At 44.7% G+C, this 20,556-nt stretch overlaps 1 protein-coding gene across 1 annotated transcript in view; it reads right to left on the reverse strand.

Moving 5' to 3' along the window:
• Positions 1-16,516: 16,516 nt before the first annotated feature.
• The window catches only part of LOC148477784 (uncharacterized), a 42,783-nt gene continuing 38,743 nt past the window's right edge, over positions 16,517-20,556 (reverse strand). The window contains exon 7 of the mRNA XM_088456199.1: positions 16,517-17,649. Within this exon, the coding sequence (XP_088312325.1) occupies positions 16,577-17,649 (1,073 nt within the window). The 3' untranslated portion in view covers positions 16,517-16,576. The remainder of the gene's footprint in view (positions 17,650-20,556) is intronic.

Here is a 20,556-nt window from a genome sequence, read left to right on the forward strand (position 1 = left end):
GTCCAATCGATATGTGGTACTTTTATATGGCAAGGTAAAAAACCTGGAACCCGTATGAGTTGTTTGGCTAAATCCTGGATTAATAGAGGTCTAGGCCTCGGCCTCCCTATCTTTGAACGTTACTTTGCTACACAGCTCAGCCACATTATGTCTTGGCATTTCGACCTTGGTCACAAGAAATGGGTTGATATTGAAAGTGATTTAATCGGGGATCAAAGGGTGAGTTTTCTTCCATGGCTCCCCCCACAGATGAGACCAGCCTCGGTACAGTTGGTTCCTTGCGTTAAGGCCCCTTTATGTATTTGGGATCGAGTAAATAAATGGTTAGATTTAGCCTTGCACCCATCCCTGCTGTCACCCCTTGGAGAAACCCTCAGTTTCCTTTATGTTGTGTAGGCCCCTATATGTGCCCCTGAGTTGCTGCAGGTATCACTAGAATCCTACATGTCGTTGGGGACTTTGCCCCTCTAACTTTTGAAGAGTTATGTGACAAATATGGACTGCACACTCGACACCAATTGCATATTTGCAGATCACCAGTTTTATTAGCTCTCTTAGTAAGTCCCATCATTTTAGGGACCTTTGTCCTTTTGAGCGCCTTTGCACTTATGACCCCGGTCGTAGGGGTACTATTTCTATCCTGTATTCCCTATTAGCAGAGTTAAAAATTTGAGTTAGGGTAAAACTTACCTTTGTTAACTCTCTCTCTTCGAAGTCCATAGGGTCCACAGGGAGACCTTTGGGTGCAGGTTGTGGTTGAGGACCGGGCACCACACAGTTAAAGCTTTCAGCTCCCAGGATGCACTGGTCCAACCCCCTATACCCCGCTCTGAGCCAGAGGCACCTCAATTCGTGACAAGCCAAAGGCCGGAGGAGAAGAGTGAAGGAAGACTGGTACACACAAGAAACACACTCTCACATAGGAGATGGGAAACCGGTTACCAGAAACATAGCCCATATGAAGCCAGGGGCTTCATGGCGTTTGCCCTGTGGACTTCAAAAAAAAGAGAGTTAACAAAGGTAAGTTTTACCATAACTAATTTTCTTCTTCAGGGTCCATAGGGTTCTACAGGGAGACCTTGGGGATGTCCCAAAGCAGTCATTTAAGGGTGGGTTGCTCAGTGTTCGCAAATACGCGCTATAGTGCGTATTTTACCCGATGTCGGGCACTGGGGACCCACTTTTTTAAAGTTACCGGGTCCCCGGGGACGCGCTGTGCTGTAGCCAATCCCTGACAGCTGGCTGCAGCACAGCGTGTCCCCCTGCAGTAACAGACACAACGCTGTCTGTTAGAGCAGCCAATGAGAGTCAATCAAACTCTCATTGGCTGCTGCTGTGGAAAGCAGTGCTGGGATCAAGTGTCTGATCCCAGCATCGGCAGAGTATCCGTGCCCGGTGCTGGGACAGTGTGTGTTTGTTCCCAGCGCCGCGTAAGCCACTGCGGCGGGTACCTGGTGAAGGGACCGCCTGGTCCCTTCCACCAGTGGCGGCGGGAGTAGCTTGGCTCCGGGTGCGAGGTAAGCGGAGCTCGCAGCCCGGGAGCTAAGTAGCGGCGTTCGGCGGTTGTTTGGCACTGGCCGCGAGCCAAACACAGCTCGCAGTCCAGTAGCCAATAGGAGGCAGACGAGACGAGCCAATCGCGGCTCGCCGCATCATAGCCCCTATGCGGGAAACTTCAGTACCGACGGCGGAGAGGAGGAGAGAAGACCTCCTGAAGAGCAGAGCAGTGCGGCAACAGTTCCGGCGGCCGCGCAAGAGGCCAGAAGACGGCGTGATCAAGAGGGAAGAGGACGGGCCAGAGGCAGAAGTATGAAGCTGCGGGGGAGGACTGCGGGGGTTGGAAGAAAAAGCTATCGAAGATCCCCCCCGCAGCCTCTTCCACCATGCGGGTAGGCGGCCTTGGGCCAACATTATTTACCCCTCCCTAGACCACCAGGGTTGTCGGGAACTAGGCTTGTGGCATAAATTCAGGCAATAGGCCTGTTGGTATATAGGTGGGCACAAGGCTCAGGCTACATAGGGGGCATTAGGCCCAAATTAAGGTATTTGCCCCACAAATAGGTGAGTGACCTGGGCATTAGGCCCAGGTCACTAAAGGTCAAAAAGGTTAGGCAATGCATAGGGGGTCAACTATTGGGGGCACTGCAGAGGGGTGATTACTACTGGGGGCACTGCAGAGGGGACTACTACTGGGGGCACTGCAGAGGGGGGACTACTACTGGGGGCACTGCAGAGGGGGGACTACTACTGGGGGCACTGCAGAGGGGGGTTTACTACGGGGGCACTGTAGAGGGAGGATGACTACTGGGGGCAATTCATAGGGGGGGATTACTATGAGGGGTAATGCATAGGGGTGATGACTACTAGGGGTAATGCATAGGGGGATTACGACTGGGGGCAATGCATAGGGGGATTACGACTGGGGGCAATGCATAGGCGGATTACTGCTAGTGGCAATGCATAGGGGGACTAAAGGGCATTAATGTGCAGCATAATATGTAAAGGCCGGGGATGGCTGTGTGGCATCATTTGTAAGGGGCATTACTGCGTGGCATTAATGTGCGGCCTAAAGTTTAAAGATCGGGCATGGCTGTGTGGCAAAATTTTAAAGACTGGGCATTACTGCGTGGCATAATGTTTAAAGGGCATTAATTTGCGGCATAATGTGTAAAGGCCGGGCATGGCTGTGTGGCATCATTTGTAAGAGGTTAGGGGAGGTCTGAGAGTTATATAGGGAGCTCTAAAGCATAAATTATGATGGGACCCAGAAACGGTCAGGAAGGACCCCATATTTTTAAAGTGGAGGGTCCCTGGGACCCACATATTTGTCACTCACCGCGATCACTGGGTGCTCCTGAGCTGAGAGGAGAATCCGGCGCCCAAATGAAGCATCCTGAGAGGCAAATGTATGAAAAGCATAAAACCTCAGAAATATATGGACAGAGGACCACGTGGCCGCCTGACAAAGCTGTTTAGCTGAGGCACCATGGCGAGCTCCCCACGAAGGACCCACAGAGCGAGTAGAGTGAGCAGTAACAGTAGCCGGTACAGGAAGGCCTGCCTGCGTGTAAGCCTGTGAGATAGTAATGCAAAGCCATCTAGCCAATATCTGTTTGTTGGCTGGCCATCCCTTCTTGTGAAACCCATAGAGCACAAATAAGGAGTCTGATCTCCGAAGGGAACTGGTACGGTCCACGTATATCCTGAGGGCACGGACCACATCCAAGGAGGCCTCACCTGCCGATAGGTCTGGTGATTGAAAGGCCGGGACTACAATTTCCTCATTAATGTGGAAACCAGGGTGAGTCCGAAGCACAGCCCTGTCCTGATGGGATATCAGAAATGGGGAGCAACAGGAGAGCACCCCTAAACCTGACACCCTTCTGGCATATGACAGAGCCAGAAGAAAAAAAAGAGTCTTCGCTGTGAGCCACTTGAGTTCCACAGAATCCAGGGGTTCAAACGGAGGACCCTGGAGGGCACGAAGCACTACTGTCAAATCCTATGGAGCCACTGGAGGGACAAAGGCAGGTTGTAGATGGAGGACACCCTGGAGGAAGGTGTGGACATCCAGTAGTGGAGCAAGTCTACGCTGAAACCAAATGGATAGAGCAGAGACATGCACTTTCAGTGAGGCCAGGCAGAGTCCAAGGTAAAATCCAGCTTGAAGGAAGGCAAGGACTCTGGAAATCCTAAACACTTGGGGGTCGTAGCTTCTGGTACAACACCATTAGAAATATGTATGCCACACTCTGTGGTAGATCCGAGCAGAGACTGGCTTACGCGCTCTGAGCATTGTTGACTACAGAGCTAGATAATCCTTTGGACCTCAGGAGGGATGTCTCAAGAGCCATGCTGTCAAAGACAGGTGACCCAGGTCCAGGTAAAGGCAAGGACCCTGAAACAACAGGTCCGGTCGTTGAGGCAGCAGGAACAGAGTGTCGATGGAGAGACTCCGAAGATCTGAGTACCAATGACATCTGGGCCAAGCTGGAGCCACCAGCAGGACAGTGCCTCCGTCTTGTTTGAACTTCCGAAGAACTTGAGGAAGAAGGGAGACTGGAGGGAATAGGTACGCAAACTGGAAGGTCCACTTCATTGATAATGTATCTACAAAGGTTGCCTTGGCATCTCTAGTTCTGGACCCGTACACTGACAGTTTGTGATTGTGTCGGGTGGCCGTGAGGTCCTCCATCTGGGAGGCCCCATCTGCTTACTAGGAGTTGAAAAACATCTTGGTGAAGAGACCAATCCCTGGGATGCACGTTGTGACGGCTGAGGAAGTCTGCTTCCCAATTGAGAACTCCCGGAATGAACGCCGCAGAGATGGCCGGGAGGTGACCCTCGGCCCATGTCAGAATGCGTGACACTTGTTTCATTGCTGCCCGACTTCGAGTGCCTCCTGGATGGTTGATGTAAGCCACTGTTGTGGCATTGTCGGACTGTACCTGTACAGGTTTTCCGTGAAGTATGTTCTAGGCCAGTATGAGGGCCCTGTAGACACCTCAAAGTTCCAATACGTTGATTGGCAGAGTTAATTCGACCGATGTCCAGCGACCCTGAAAGGAGTGTGGACCGGTCACTGCACCCCAGCCCCGGAGACTAGCGTCTGTTGTTAGGAGTACCCAGTCCGGGATCCGAAAGGGACGACCCTTGGTTAGATGAGATGTCTGTAGCCACCAAGAGAGGGACAGACGCACCTCCGAAGAGAGTACCATTGTCTGAGCTTTCATCCGATGCAAAAAACCCGCTCCATCTGGAGAGGATCAGCCTTTCAATGGCCTGGAATGGAACTGAGCATACTCCAGCATGTTGAAGGTGGACACCATGGATTCCAGAACCTACATTGCTGAGTGGATCAACACCCGGCGACTGTGGAGACATCTGCGCACTCGTAATTGAAGTGTGTAGATCTTGTCTGATGCCAGACAGATTCTCTGATCCTGAGAATCCAGCAGGGCTCCAAGATGAATCATTCTCTGTGAGGGATTCAGGGAGGACTTTTTCCAGTTGATTAACCATCCGTGCTTGTGAAGGAAAGCAATGGTTAGCCGTAGATGGCAGTGAAGCACTTCTGGGGATCCTGCTAAGAGCAGGAGGTCGTCCAGATATTCTAGCAGTCGGACACCCTGACCATGCAGGTGGGCCACCATTATAGCCATAAATTTGGTAAACACCCATGGAGCTGTAGATAGTCCAAAAGGCAGATCCGGAAATTGGAAGTGTTGCTGTAGTACAGCAAACTGGACATATCGCTGATGAGAGGGCGCTATAGGTACATGTAGGTACGCATCCTGAATATCCAGAGATACCATAAAGTCCCCAGGCTCCATAGCAAGGATGATAGAGCGTAGGGTTTCCATCCTGAACCTGGGTACCCTGAGGAATTTGTTCAGGGATTTGAGGTTGAGTATAGGCCGATAAGACCCATTCGGCTTTTGAACCAGAAAGAGGAGTAGAATAATAACCGGTCCCCAGCTGAGATAGCGGGGCTGGCACAATTACCCCTGCTTGCAGCAAAGGCTGTATGGCTTTCTGGATTTGTAAGGCCTTGCTTGGGTCTGAAGGAGGGCCTGTGTAAAAAAAACTGGTGGGGTGACAGTCGAAGAAGTGAGAGGGCGTACCCATGAGAGACCACTTCTCTTACACAAGCATCCATGGTGGTTTGACACCAGCACTGGGCAAACTGAAGAAATCGGCCTCCCACTCTGGGATCCCCCAGAGGGAGGCCCGTCCCGCCAGGCTGAGGGCTTATCCTCGGATTTTGAAGCAGGGCGTCTGGTGGTCTAGGCCTGCTTAGTCCTGGGTTTGGTGGCCCTAGTGGAAGCCGACTGCCTGGGAAAGGACTGACTTTTAGGTTTTCCTTGAGGACGAAAGGACCTAAAAGATGTAGTCCGAGGCTTTGAAGTAGTAGTTGCTGAAGGCAGAAATGCAGTTTTTGATGCTGCCAATGTGGTTACAATCTTGTCAAGGTCTGGGCCAAACAAGATCTCCCCATTGTAGGGTAACACTTCTAGCCTTTCTTGGAATCCACATCTGCCTTCCATGAGCGTAGCCACAGGGTACGGCGGGCAGACACTGCCGCGGCCGAGACTCTAGAGGTTAGGAGACTGGCATCCAACGTCGCTTCTCCAATATAAGAAGCTGCATCTCGTATGTGAGCAACAAAGGACATCTGATCCCTGGAAGCATCTGAGGGAAAAGAGTCTTCAAGTGCGTCAGCCCAGCTCTCTATTGCTTTAGCCACCCATGCAATAGCCATGGTTGGACGGGCGACAGCCCCTGAAAGAGAGTATATCAATTTAAGGCAAGATTCAACCTTTCTATCCATAGGGTCCTTCAAGGAGGATACTGTAGGGATAGGTAACGTGCTTTTAATTAAACGCGTAACATGCGAATCTACTGCAGGGGCGAGTCTCCCATTTTGAACAGTGAGCTGCAGGAAATGGATAACAGGTCGTCAGACATTTTTGGGGCTGAAAGCTCTTACCAGGTGTCTGCCAGGCTGCAGCCATGTGTTCAGCTAATTGATCTGATAGAGGGAATTCTGCTGAAGCCACTTTCTTTTTTTTTTTAAACATATTTTTATTGTAAAACCGCAATAAACAATATAACATATTGATCAGAAAATGACAAGACATCAACAGGACCACAACAGTGATGTGCAATACAATGTATCCATGAGGAACGTAACAATACAGGAATTAAAATGGTGGTTCACCTGAAGACAAGGTTTCTTCATTATACCAGGCTGTAAGTTGAACTGCAGCTCGAAGCGTGTCTTTAACCTGAGGTGTTAATGTGTGAACATATGGGAGCCAAATATTAAAGAACTTCTCTGCTTCCTTGTCTTTATTAAGGGATAGTTCTAACCAATCCATATTAAATTGAAGCCACTTTCTGTTGTTTAAATAGTGAGTGCTTTGATTTAGGGGCTGGCTCGTCATCTTCTATTAGTAAGATGGATCTAACATCTCACACCAAGGTTGGAATATTAATTTTAGACTGACTGTCGTCCTCCCCCGAAGGGGAGTTAGTGTTAGAGAGATCAGCATCTTCTGCCTCCTCAGAATCTGAGAGCTGCATGGACTGTGAAGATAATACAGGATGCTTAGATAGAAGGCATACTGGGTAGGGGCTTTCCACCTTGCAACATAGTTTGAAAGGCTGTAGAGTTAGCCACCAGACTCTGTACTGAGCTAGAGAGTAGGTGAACCCATGGAGGGGGCACAGGAGGTACCTGTATCGCCTGAACCTGTTGTGGCAACCCCATAGGGGGAATTACAGTCTGTACCGCTAGACGGTCTGCAATAGTAGCCAGCACCTGAGAAGAGGAAGACCAGCGGGGCTCTTGTGCAGGAGCTGGGGGGTCTGATGGAGTATGACATTTAACACATAACCCATCTTGTATCAAATCGTCCTCACTTACGTCTGCAGTACATAATTTGTATGATAGCAGTATGGGTGCAGATGGTTGCTTGCTACTCTTGCCTTTGCTAGACATAGCTGTAGAGTAGTATAGCACAAAATATGGCACTGGGTATAATGCAACCACTGGGTATGAAGGACACAAGTATAAATGCAATATACTGGTCTTAGGATTGGGCAAGCTGCAGGAGCGCATAGCACAAATATGGCACTGTGCAGTAACCAACTGTATGTGACAACCCTCACAAATACATATATTGTAGAGATGTGAGGTACTGGGAAAAACCCTGAATACACCTGTATGTTAGGGCAAAGTCAGAAAAAAAGGGAAATATATATACTGACAGTATAGAGAAATAAAACAGACAGTCAGCACTAGCATAAGTCACATACAATGCAGAAATACCATATAACTGCAAAATGGCACAACAATCAACTACATAGATTCTGTGGTCAGTGACTCAACATCTGGTAGGCTATAGCGCTACATAACCTGACTCCAGGGAGAGGTATGTAGGGGGACCGGACCCTGCGTTTCCCTGAGAAGAACGGTGGCTGAGCCTGGAGAAATTGGCCACCGAAAACATTTGAGAGGGCATGGTCAGATGAGGAGAGCAGTTCAGGGAATCGAGACCTCAGGAGGAATGGCGCCATGAGCTGAGGGGCCGCTTTAATGGGGAAAGCTGACCTCCTCATGCTGATTTTTAACCACCGGGACGCTGGATTCCCGCTCCATATGTACCCTGGTGGTCTAGTGGATCACTTTGGACAAAGCCTGTGTTAACTCTCAGCAACTCCGGTCTGTCCCTAGACCGGTGGTATGACTGTCCCCTTGTGTCCGGGCTGTAGTCTGGGTCCGCCCGCGGGGCCAGCTAGCAAGGACCCCGGGATGCCCGCCCAAATCCCCAGCCGAAGCTGGCATTGCGGCGCCCGGAGGGGTGACGGAGCGGTAGTGTAGAAGTCCTGTGGACAGTCTGTTGCTGCGCGCTCAGCAGGAAACATAAATCAAATAAAATCATAAAAGCTTTTTGGGCTGCATAAGCAGCCCACTGCATAATGGTAACCCGACTCCGGCCCGGGCACTGACGAAACTGAGGTGCCTCTGGCTCGGGAGCGGGGTATAGGGGGTTGGACCAGTGCATCCTGGGAGCTGAACGCTATAACTGTGTGGTACCCAGTCCTCAACCACCACCTGCACCCCAAGGTCTCCCTGTGGAGCCCTATGGACCCTGAAGAAGAAAGAGCCATTTGAGTTGGCTTAGGAGACTGATCTGGGAAGGACTCTGGATGATGCAGAGTGGCTAGATATTCGACAGTTGGTTTCGAAGACATCTAAACTTTATACCAGATGGTATATGGTAACTGTAAGACTTCACTCTATCCACTACCATCGGACATGGTGGGATTGTCCACTGATTTCTATATATTGGGATGAGGTTTTATCATTGATAGGTGATATCTTTAGTACTGTGCCTAGTAAGCATCCTTTTACATGTTTTATTATGTAAACCATTTCCCGACTCTTTTAAACCATATAATAAACTATGTACTCATGTGTTTAGCGCAGCTAAACTTTCGATAGCCACTAATTGGAAACAATCTACTGCACCTTCTATCACAGCGCTAATTAACAGCATTTGGTACACCACCTCCATGAGAAAGTTCCAAAATTCCATGAAGTTTGGACCCCTTGGTTGTTACAATTTAATAGTACCCTTGATGTGAACTTAACTATAGAGTATTAGGGGTAAATTTACTAAGATGGGAGTTCTATTGAAGAAGTGATGTTGCCCATAGCAACCAATCAGATATTACTTCTCATTTATCTAGCACTTTCTAGAAGATAATACCTGGAATCTGATTGGTTGCTATGGGCAACATCACTTCTTAATAGAACTCCCATCTTAGTAAATTTACCCCTTAGAAGTGTTTGCCACTTCTAAAGTTAGTTATATTCCCTGTCCCTTGTTACTCTGCTGCCTGGTGTTCCCCCGTATCTCCCCCCCACACACCCACAATTCCATTTTTTTCTTATTTTATATCTATTCTTTTTATTAGAAATTGTAGGCTTATATATTTTGATTCACCAAAAAAATGAAAATGTGGTAGGTTGAGGTTTTATTATTTTTTTTTCTTTTATGTACTGTTTTATTCAGAGTCCTTTTTTGATATTATGTCACTGTTATGTACTTTTGTCTAAATGTGACTCTGTACTATTTGATTCTACGTAATTTTTTTATTTTTTTTGCTGCATGTATTTTTATTCATTTGTCATCTATAAAGTTTTAAACAAAAAAAAGTTAAGCTTTAAACTAAAGATACTAATTTCTCCACCTGCCAGGATATTATAGTGCTCCACCAAGTGAGTCTTCTCTCTCTCTCCTAAAGTTTATCTACTACTTACGGGCTGCACCAGCACACCATGACACCATTTTTTTGCAGTCTAAAAAGTCAGGATTGTGGTTTGCTTCTGGCATTTCCTGCTCCTAACTACGATATATCCTGTGCAGTAATCTATATCCCTTCTGCCAATATAGTACTGTTCCAGGTATATCAGCTCATGGATATATTATGTATTATTTTTGTAAAAATTTTTTTTGAAGCATGACACTGATACAATTGTAATAGACAAGTCATATCGCAGATTACATATGTGTATGAATTTAATAGTCAAGCAAGTGATGTGTATACAATATCATATAGAGAACACAAGGGTGCACCCATACCAGACAAATACAGGCAATGCCACAATAAGCCGCGGCTGGAGGTTGAAGTAATTGCCGCTGACAAGATAGAGTGGCTGCCAGCGGTCTTTCACGTCTACTCCGTCAGGGGATCCGAGTATTCCACTTAGTATCAAAGAGCGGTGGTGTAAAACCGCTATTACCTGGAGGGTGACGTCAACGCGTTTCGTCCTGTGTAACACCGGGACTTTCTCAAGACCTGTATATGCAATCCTTATATTCTGCTATTTATATATTTCAATTGTTTTTATAATCTACCATATTATCTGCTTGTGTTTTGATTATTTAACCAGTAAAAACTGTATTTTTATTATAAAGCCTCCTGTTTATTAATAGAGAGCAAACATCTTTATATATTTTTTTAAACCAAGTACTTTTTATTTAAAGTTTTGAAAATACACCCAATAAAAAATAATAATAATAATAATAATAATAATAATAAAAGCAAGTGCGGCAAGTATGAAAAGTAAATTTTGTGGCATACACATACAGACAAAGCAAAGTATAAGGTATAGTCAAATTATTTAGGATATACATATATGTCTAAGATATCATATGAAAAAACAAAACAAAAACCATAACGAGTACCCGAAGGCGCCATTCGGGTTCCCGAAGCAGGAGTTAGAGTCCGAGAACAATAACATAGGAAGTGTATAAAAAAAAACAAGGAAATCCTATATAAATATCCCACCATAAGACTGACCACACCTGTAAAAATAATAAAAATAATAACTAAACAAATACAAAATACACCCAAAGCAAACCTACCCTATAACCCCACCCTGTAAACCTATCCCCAACTCAGGTGTACCTGGATCCCACATTTCCCCCCCCCTAACTAAACTAACCTACTACGAACAGTCCCCCCTCCCTCCCCCCGATTGAAAGGATAGATATTCGGATAACTGACTGGGGCAAAAACACAAAAATGGCCATATCCAGGATGAAGTAAGCAGCCCGCTCCTCCCATAAACTACTTTCCCGCATTTCCGTAAAATGACTAGAAATGTATACAGAAATACTGAAATTTAATAGGCTAAAAGCAAACAGATTAAGTATATCTAAGGTGCTTTTGACAGAGAAATTACCTTTACCAGGAAAGCAGGGTAATCCCATAAAATAGACAGAAGCTTAGAAATAGCCACAGCAAAATATACATAAAACAGAATATCTAGATATAGCAGGAGTCACATACAACAAACATATAACCAAATAAAATATAATAATCACAAATTATATTAAATGACATACAAATATGTGATAAAAATTATATATATATATAAGAATGCTATAAAGTACTAGGCAATTCCAGAAGAATCTTCAAATATACTATGGCAGGTCATATGTTACTAACAACTTGCATATATCAACTGGTAAGGCAAAATAATAGATTGATGCAGATCAGTCCGGCCAAGCTTCGGCTCCCTGTGAAAATGAACCATAATGAGCAGTCCCGTTCCAGCATGCCCGAAAACGGACAGGAAAGTACATAAAATATAACATCAGCAAGTCCTGGAACCACGGCAGACCCCATAAGGCTAAACATCTGAACTTGGCCAATGCAGAGAGAACCACAGACATATGGAAGGAGAAATACATGAACCGATATTCCTCAAATGGAATGTGAACTGCAGGATCACAAAATGGAGATTTAGACATCTCAGTCTCCTCCTGGGGTTGCCAAGGGATACAGCAGGAAGCAAGAATATTAATTTGTGAATCCCCAACTTTGCTGATAAGTCTCTGAGCAGAGGCATTGATAGCTTGCAGGATCTGTTGTAGAGAGGCCTCCATCTTTGTTTTGTACAGGTGTGATGATAGCAAAAAAAATCAGCACGGACTGGGTATAGGAGCTGTGTAATAGAGGCTGGGGTGGGGCCCAAACAAGAATTTAATGCGACCGAGGATTACACTGTGGGCAATCTTACAGAGAAACTGTCCCTCCACATGTACCCAGGATCCAACAACCGTAGTGAAGCAGGGCAGGAACTGTAATCAGCCTCACCTAAAATGGCTGCAGAACAGACAGCTTGGTACAGTAAGGAACCAGAGCATCCACCCGCAACCACGACCTTCAGACCACACACACCGAGCACCAGACAATGAGGACTGCCACGGACCAGACGGCACAGGAGTGTCACGAACAGCGTAAAGGGAGACACTACCGGGACCTCAGCTAGGCCAGGATACTGTCTTCAGCGTCAGAGCTGGTAAGTATAATTAGCAGACACGCAGGGGGACCAAACTACCACCGGAGGTGCAGTGATATGTAATACACCTGTGGTTCAAGTTTCAGCCCAATACCACCAGGGGAACAGGATAAAACACGGATATTTAGCAGAAGCTCATGCAACCAGCTGCCTGATCTGACCAGAGCTAAGCCACGCCCCCCGAGCAAACATCTTTATACTGACTTTTTATCTACTATATGTCAACACCAAGCGCAGTAATCATTGATTTTTCCAGGCATATTATGAAGAAAAATCAAACATAAGTTTACCAATCCAAACTACTGGCAGAAAGGAGAATGCAAAACATTACTGTGCAGGACTTACAATAGCCCAGATATAGTACTAAAAATAAAAGCGTAGATGAAGAAAAACAATATGAAAGCAACGAAACAAAAGAGAAGGGAAACATAACAGAGAGAAGGAAAACCAAACGGATAATAAAATCACATTAAAATTCTAATAAAAAAAAGAACAAAACAACAAAGAAAAACATTGTTGATGTTATTGACCTATTGTAGCAAGAAGCAAAGTGGTGTAGCCAATCAAAAGAGAAGTTATCCATAGAAAGGGCAAGTCTATTGGTAATAAAGTATGCTAGGATGAAATACTGTACATAGGCCCTGATACAGAGCCGGACGCTCTTTCAGAGCGCTCGCTCTGAATCTGGACGGCATTTTTTTGGGGGGACGGCCTCCTGGCCGCTCGTTAAGCTGTGGGTGACCGCCCACAGCTTTAGCGGGCGGCCAGCTGATGGTCGCGATCATTGGGCTTGCGGCGAGACCCTTGTGGTAGGGTCTCGTCTGCCGCAAGCCCAAGTGAGCAGGAAGCTCACTACTGACATCACTCATGATGTCAGTAGGGCCGCCCCCAAATGGCAGGCGTTCCTTCGGGAAGGCCTCCATTTGGCCAGCCACCCCCCTTCCCCGCCTAGAAAACGGGGCGAGCTGTCGATCAACATAGACAGCCGCCCCATCTTGTAGTGAGTCCTGCAGCGAGTGAAAATTTGCTCGCTGCGGGGCTCGCCTGTGTGCAGTGGCCCACCATCGACCTGTCTGCGAGCGCTGTGCGCTCGCGAGCGGGTCTGAATCAGGCCCATAGTGTGATAAGTAAAGAAGTTCCTATGAGCTTAAGGTAATATAAAATGCCAAACGACGACAATAATGACAGTAAACTATTAAATATGCCTAACATTTAGGAGCTGCAATGATCCTAGATAATGATCTACGGCCAAACAAGTGATAACTGACCGCAGTGGTGTAATTAAAACAGGAGTTTACCATTATCAAAAACCTATGTTTTAAAGTGGGTAAACAAGGGCAAACCTACAAGAGTGTTCGGGTACAAGGCTGGTATGGGAAGTCAGTGAAAATTAACTAGTTTTAAAGGGAAAAATTTTGTTGTTGCCTCAATTATCCCAAAAATTCACTGCTACAAACCAAGGAATATCTGCAATTCTCGGTCAATCAGGGCAAAGGCGAAAGACACTGTCAAAACGGGGAACTTGTCTGTCACCTGCTACATCCTGGGCATAACACAATTCCATACCAATAACCTGAGATAATTGTGACTCTACAGGAGGTCCCGGGGTCCCTATAAGAAAAAGAGAACAAAGGTCTGCGCTGGACAATTGGTTAAATTCAATAAATTGCAATAAGTGCACCTGCAGCATGCAATAACAAGGGATTTGCTACCCACACACTAAAACATAAATACAAGCTATCAAACATGTATCCAACTGGTTGGAAACATTAATAACACAATGCAACGCTGGTTACACTAATATCTATTTAATAGATGCATAAAAATTATACATACACATAAAAAAACATTTATATCTGCTCCTTTAATAAGTACAAATCACATTAAATGATTCTCATGGGTATCAAGCTAGAAAATGTGTATACTTGGCTTTAAATGATTGAAAATTGCAAATAAAAGTCCCGTAAGAGAGTAAGTATAATGAATTAATATACATACAAATGTTTCATTTTTTAGCCATGGAGAAATCCAAATCAGGCTGTCTGTAAAAAATTCAGACTGAATTAAACAGTAGACTCCGGGGCATCCCCCAGCGGCTTAGCCGATCTACTCATGTTCCTCCTGCCAACTAGGTTCCATGTTCGGGGGATATGACCAGGGGTAGTGGTATTTCTTCCACTGTAACTCACACTCAGTGCCATTCTTTAGGTGTGGTATGAGCGTAGTTCTCGGTGCTAGTGTATTGCAGCCGCACTCTCCGTCAGGTGTCTGGTAATTGTCAGACCAGGTTGGCACAGCACATCAATATCACGTGTATCTCCCGTTCAGTTCAACAACAGCCACAGTACAACGCTGGAGTTAAAAGATGGCAATGGACCTTTCCTCATCCAGGTGTATAGTCCAAGAATATTACTAGGCAAAATCACCAGTTCCACAATGGTTATAGACATGGACAGCGACGCGTTTCAGCTACTCTGTAGACTTTTTCAAGCTTTTTCAAACATTGTCAAACTCGGAACTTGTCCGTCAGCTGCTACATCCTGGTCATAAAACAATTCTATACCAATAATCTGAGGTTGCCGAAATGAAGTGAAACCTCCACATGTAAATGGTCTTCCCATAAAGTGTCAGTCCATGCAGTTGCCAATAGCAACAAGCAGTCCGGGTCAGTATTGGCCAGAGTACAGGAGAAAACAGTCAGCTAAATAGGAGCACATTAAATGGTAGGCAAGTGACAGAATTGGTTACACTAAATTCCCGTCCAGCTTCGGCTCCATGACCAATATCATACATGAGAGGCACCTAGTAGGCTAGAGAAGCAAGACAGTAGACACGTGCAGATAAGGAGGGGTAAGAAGGAACAGGGAGAAGAGAGATAGGAGAGATGAGGAGAAGAGCAGAGTTGTAGCAAGGTGAATATGAAAAATAACCAGAGATGGTAGAGAAAGATGCAATAGGGGTCAGTTAGCATGACTAGGCACAGAGAGACTTCATAACATGCGGCAACAAAGGGCAGCAATGGAAAGTATGCTTGGAAGTGCTGGGCTGCATTTCGCCAACGATCCAGATCCCAGGTACAGTATGAACCTTCCTATCTCTGGCAGTATGTTTGCAGGAACGAGATACCTATGCAGCAGCGAGGCAGCCACGTAGCTGCACAGACACACTGCCCATAAAAAGGACAACTCACAGGCAGCAAGTGCAGGCACAGAGATGGTCAGCGCAGCTCAAGTGGAAATCTAGGAGCGGGCGACAAGGAGCTCTGGCAGCCGATGGAGCTACTGAGAAGCCAGCAGGATAACCAGAAGAAAGTGCAGGTAAAACACCGCCACACGTTCAGCAGAAGCAGTGTCCAGAATGCCTTAGCAGCGAAACAGACAATCATAATACTTTAAAGAGAATACAGGAGTGAGTGGGCAGAGGCCGGTCAGTGGGAGGAGCAAAAAGGCAGAAAGATTCCATCAGTGGCAGCATCAGCGATCCCCATCGGGTCCCACAAGGAGCCAGTCCATGGCACCAGTAAGTAGACCACGTTTCAGCCACAGGATAACACTAGCACGGCTTTAATGAAGTTTGTCCAGCCCCAGAAGATTATCTCCACTAACAATGTAGGCGGTCATGTAAGCCATCCACTGTGATGGACGGACTCCAGTGGAGAAGTGTTGCTATGGACCACAGTCCATCAGGTAGAATGTAGTATACTCTGCCCAAGTGAGGAAATAAGGAGGATGGAGGGCGATCATGATTAGGGGGTCTATTTATCAAGCAGTGAAAAGCGTGAAGTGGACCAGTGGAGCAGTTGCCCATAGCAACCAATCAGCTCTTACCTATTATTTTATAGATTGTAGTTGATAAATGCTACTTCAAAGCTGATTGGTTGCTATGGGCAACTTCTCCACTGGTTCACTTCTCCACTCTTTTCACTGCTTGATAAATAGACCCCTAGGTCTGTTCCAAAAAGTGGCTATCCTGGAAGTTCCGCCCACCAGAAGTCTCATGTATTTTATGATGTTTAACAAGATTTTATTTCTTTGAAGATATTTTCCCATACTCAGAGAACTGAAATTATTTTGTATGTGAGAGTTTGTTTATCTGTAAACAGTTTCCCACATTCAGAACATGAGAAAGGCTACACATTTATATGAGTTATCTGATGTTAACAAGAAGTGATTTGTCTGTAAACCATTTCCCACACTAAGAGCATGAAAATGGCTTCTCACCTGTGTGACTTCTCTGATGTGTAATAAGATTTTGTTTGATTGAAAATCCCTTCCCACACTTAGAACACGAAAAGGGTATTTCACCTGTGTGAATTCTCTGATGTCTAACAAGACTCTGGTGTGCAATAAAACTTTTCCCACACTCAGAACATGGAAATGGTTTCTCACCTGTGTGAGTTCCAAGATGCTTAACAAGATTTGGTTTTTCTGAAAAACATTTCCCACACTCAGAACATGAAAATGGCTTCTCACCTGTATGAATTCTCTGATGTGTAACAAGAAGTGATTTAACTGAAAAACATTTCCCACACTCAGAACATGAAAATGGTTTCTCACCTGTGTGAGTTCTATGATGTCTAACAAGATGGGATTTATAAAGAAAACATTTCCCACACTCAGAGCATGAAACTTCTCTCTCACCTGTGTGAGTTCTCTGATGTCTTAACAGATCTAATATCTGTGTAAAACATTTCCCACACTCAGAACATGGAAATGGTTTATCACCCATGTGACTTCTTTGATGGACAATAAGATTTGATTTGCATGTAAACCATTTCCCACACTCAGAGCATGAAAATGGCTTCTCACCCGTGTGAATTCTCTGATGTGTAATAAGATTTTGTTTGATTGAAAATCCTTTCCCACACTCAGAACACGAAAAGGGTTTTTCACCTGTGTGAATTCTCTGATGTATAATAAGACGTGATTTAAATGTAAAACATTTCCCACATTCCGAACATGGAAATTTTTTCGTACCTGGGTGAGTTCTCAGATGTCTAAGAAGTGATTTCTTTGTGAAACATTTCCCACACACAGAACAGGGAAAGGTTTTATCACAGCTATGAGCTATGCTTCGTGTACCAATTTCAGGAGAGCATGTCTTCTGCTCAGAGAGATCAGAGGATATATCTGCACTGTGAAGTACTGGATGTGTATTTAGCATAATGGAGCTTTCTCTTGGAGAATCTTGTGTGATGGTATCTTGTATTTCAAAATCTGGAGACAAAATTAAGCATCCCTTAGAAGTATTCTGGCTTGTGCGTCCATCTGTCAGAAATAAATGTATGGCAATAAATATTGAATTATTATTATTTTTTTTTTAAATAACCGCCAGGAAATTTTCAGTTATATAACAAATATGACATTTACATACTACTAGCAAGTTCAAGATGTTCAGTTGTTTGTCTATTTGTAAACTACTTACAGATGTGTCCTCATTCAATCATCTATACACCATACAGCGCGAGACACCTGGTGCAACTGCGATGCTCTGAAAGGTGTAGCGTAGCCATAAAAGTCGCACATGAAGCATAAAGGAACTTCGCACGGCCGCTTCATTGTAGCACTTTGTATAGATTCACTCATTCGCACACAGATATAGAAGTGTCGCACACCAAATTAATCCGTGTAGTCTAGCAAAGTCATTTTGTCTCAGTTGTTTTATTCATACGAATAAGATGCACATTTTGAGTGAGAAAGACACTCGGAACAGCAGAGTCGCCCGGGACCTGGCACACCAAGAAGGGCTGTTTGGTGCGACTGAAGCATAGTGTAAGAGGACACATCTGTATTACTAGCATCATAGGACATGAAGCCTTATTAGCCACTGACTGTCTATATGCCCCGCCTCTTTATATAGTAAGCTCTAATGAGCAGGGCCCTCTTCCCTCATTTATACCATCATCTCCTCCCCACTGCCAACAATGGATCAGCCGGCACTGCTGATTTGGGTATTATGGCTGCTGATGCAGCAATGTGTATGCACCTTGTAGTACATGTTTTGCAGTGATTTTTGCTGTGCGTCTCTTTTTTCTTGTTTTGTACTTTGTAAGGCGCTGCGGACCCCTTACAGCACTATATAAAGGATAATAATAATAGTGCCCATACACACACTGCTCATACACACAAACACTGGAGACAATACAGCAGGGTAGTTTTGGGCTAATTTAGCAGCACATTCTGTCAATTCATCTACACAATGCGGAAACACAGGTAGAAAAACAAATATATACACGGTTATCTTTCATTTCAATATATACACAGTGCTTTGCCCCCAAGTGGGTAATGTTACTAATTTTCTAGTGCCAAAATATTTGCTATGTGAAGTCACAATACACATCCAGGTTAAAATACAGAAGCAAATTCAAAGGAACATAAAAACCAAAGACTACAAGTAAGAAAAAGATGAACAAATAAGAGCAGTCAACATAAACACAAATATCAACACAGTACCAGGGAAGCTGCCTCCTACTGTTTTATGAACTTTGAACTGTTTTATCAGATAAGAATTATTGAAAAAAAAAAAATGCTTATTACTTTTAAATATATCATTTCTTTTCCTCTGTGTATTTTTATGACTGACCTATAGCTTCAGCACTGTTTGCACAATTGTAGAATAACTGGCCGCTGCTGTAATTAAACTCTGCGGATTTATTGATTTTGTTGATATATTGTATTTTGTCCCTCTTTTGTATACATGTGAAAAAAATAGTTTTAAAGCGATTTCTGGAAGCTAAAACTAATTATTTTATGTACTTTATTTCACTATATATATATGTGGGCAATTAACCCATTGTCCTACTTCAGTTAGTCTAGCTGACACCTGATATTTAAAGGGAGTGCGGTTGCCACACACATTTATAACAGTCTTGTTGTATAGAGTGGACATCTATTGGGTTGGCACCTTTACCATATATTTATTTTTAGTACCAGGGGAGCCTACAACACTCAGGGCCGTATTCACCTAAAGGCAAAAAGTCTGCATACGCAGAAAAGTATCGCAGATGACGTCATTTCGCCAGACGAAAACTTATCCCCGTATTCAATTCCAAAGACTTTTTTTTACATGCGCGATAAGTCATGCAATGTAATCGAAAGAGAAGTTTCGCCTATGAATAGCAGGCAGAAAAAAAAAGTGCAGAATTGCGGTTTTGGGGTGCAACCTTCGGGACACCCCCCTGCACCCTTGGGACAGTCCCCCGGAGATAAACAGTGTCAATTTTTTTTTATAAAAGACTTTAGAACACCCCAAAAAATACTTACATTTTGGGGGCGAAAAAGTGCAAAGTTGGGGGACAAACTTGAAAACTAGTGAGAAATAGACTTCTGGGGGGTCCCCAAGTATGCCCCAGGTGTTTTTAGGATTGCAGGTGCTTGCGGCAGGTAGATTTGTTTATGTGATTTAAAACTTCACTTTAGCTACATAAAAATATGCTACCCCCCATTTTCATGTACCCCAAAGTTTTCTGGGAGTAGATATTTCCTCAAAAAATACTGCTTAATACTATTCTTCACCACTTGTGTTAATGCACTAATTGGAACCAATTGTCACAACTTAAGTACCCCAAATACATTCATAAGGGCCAATCGGGGCATCTATAGTGATCCCCAATGTTAGTGCATCTTTTGGGGGGTGTCAGGCTGAGTTCCCCATTTTTGACAGGACTTTTCGCCTGTTTGTTTCGCCGGGTGCCATTTTCGCGTCCTTTGAATTGAATACGGCGAATAGCGGGGGTACGCACGAAAAGCTTTCGCGTCCAAAACACGCGATGTAGGCTAAAAGTCCGGCAGGTGGAAAAGTATAGCGGGTGCGAAACTAATTGATTACTTTGAAAACAGAAAAAAAGAGATTTGCCCCCTAGCACACTGCAGCAAAAACAATACTTAAATCCTACATAATAATAGAGATTTAGAGGTATTAGTTACACACATTTGCAAATATATGAATAAGCGCCAGGCCAATCGTCAAGGCTCCTCTATACTGGCATCCCTAGCATTAAGGGGCTCACGTCGGGGAGCAAGGCACCGCAAAAAAATTCCAGCCAAGGGCCATCCCCAGGGCATCACACGAAAAAGGGAAAAAGGTGATAATGAAGTATAAGGAAAAGATGTGTAAAGATAAATCAATAAGTGTTAATGAAATTATAAAGAATTAAAATTACATAAATAATGTAC

The sequence above is a fragment of the Taudactylus pleione genome, unplaced genomic scaffold (genome assembly GCF_031769625.1).
Source record: "Taudactylus pleione unplaced genomic scaffold, aTauple2 ptg000689l, whole genome shotgun sequence".
Lineage (NCBI taxonomy): Eukaryota > Metazoa > Chordata > Amphibia > Anura > Myobatrachidae > Taudactylus > Taudactylus pleione.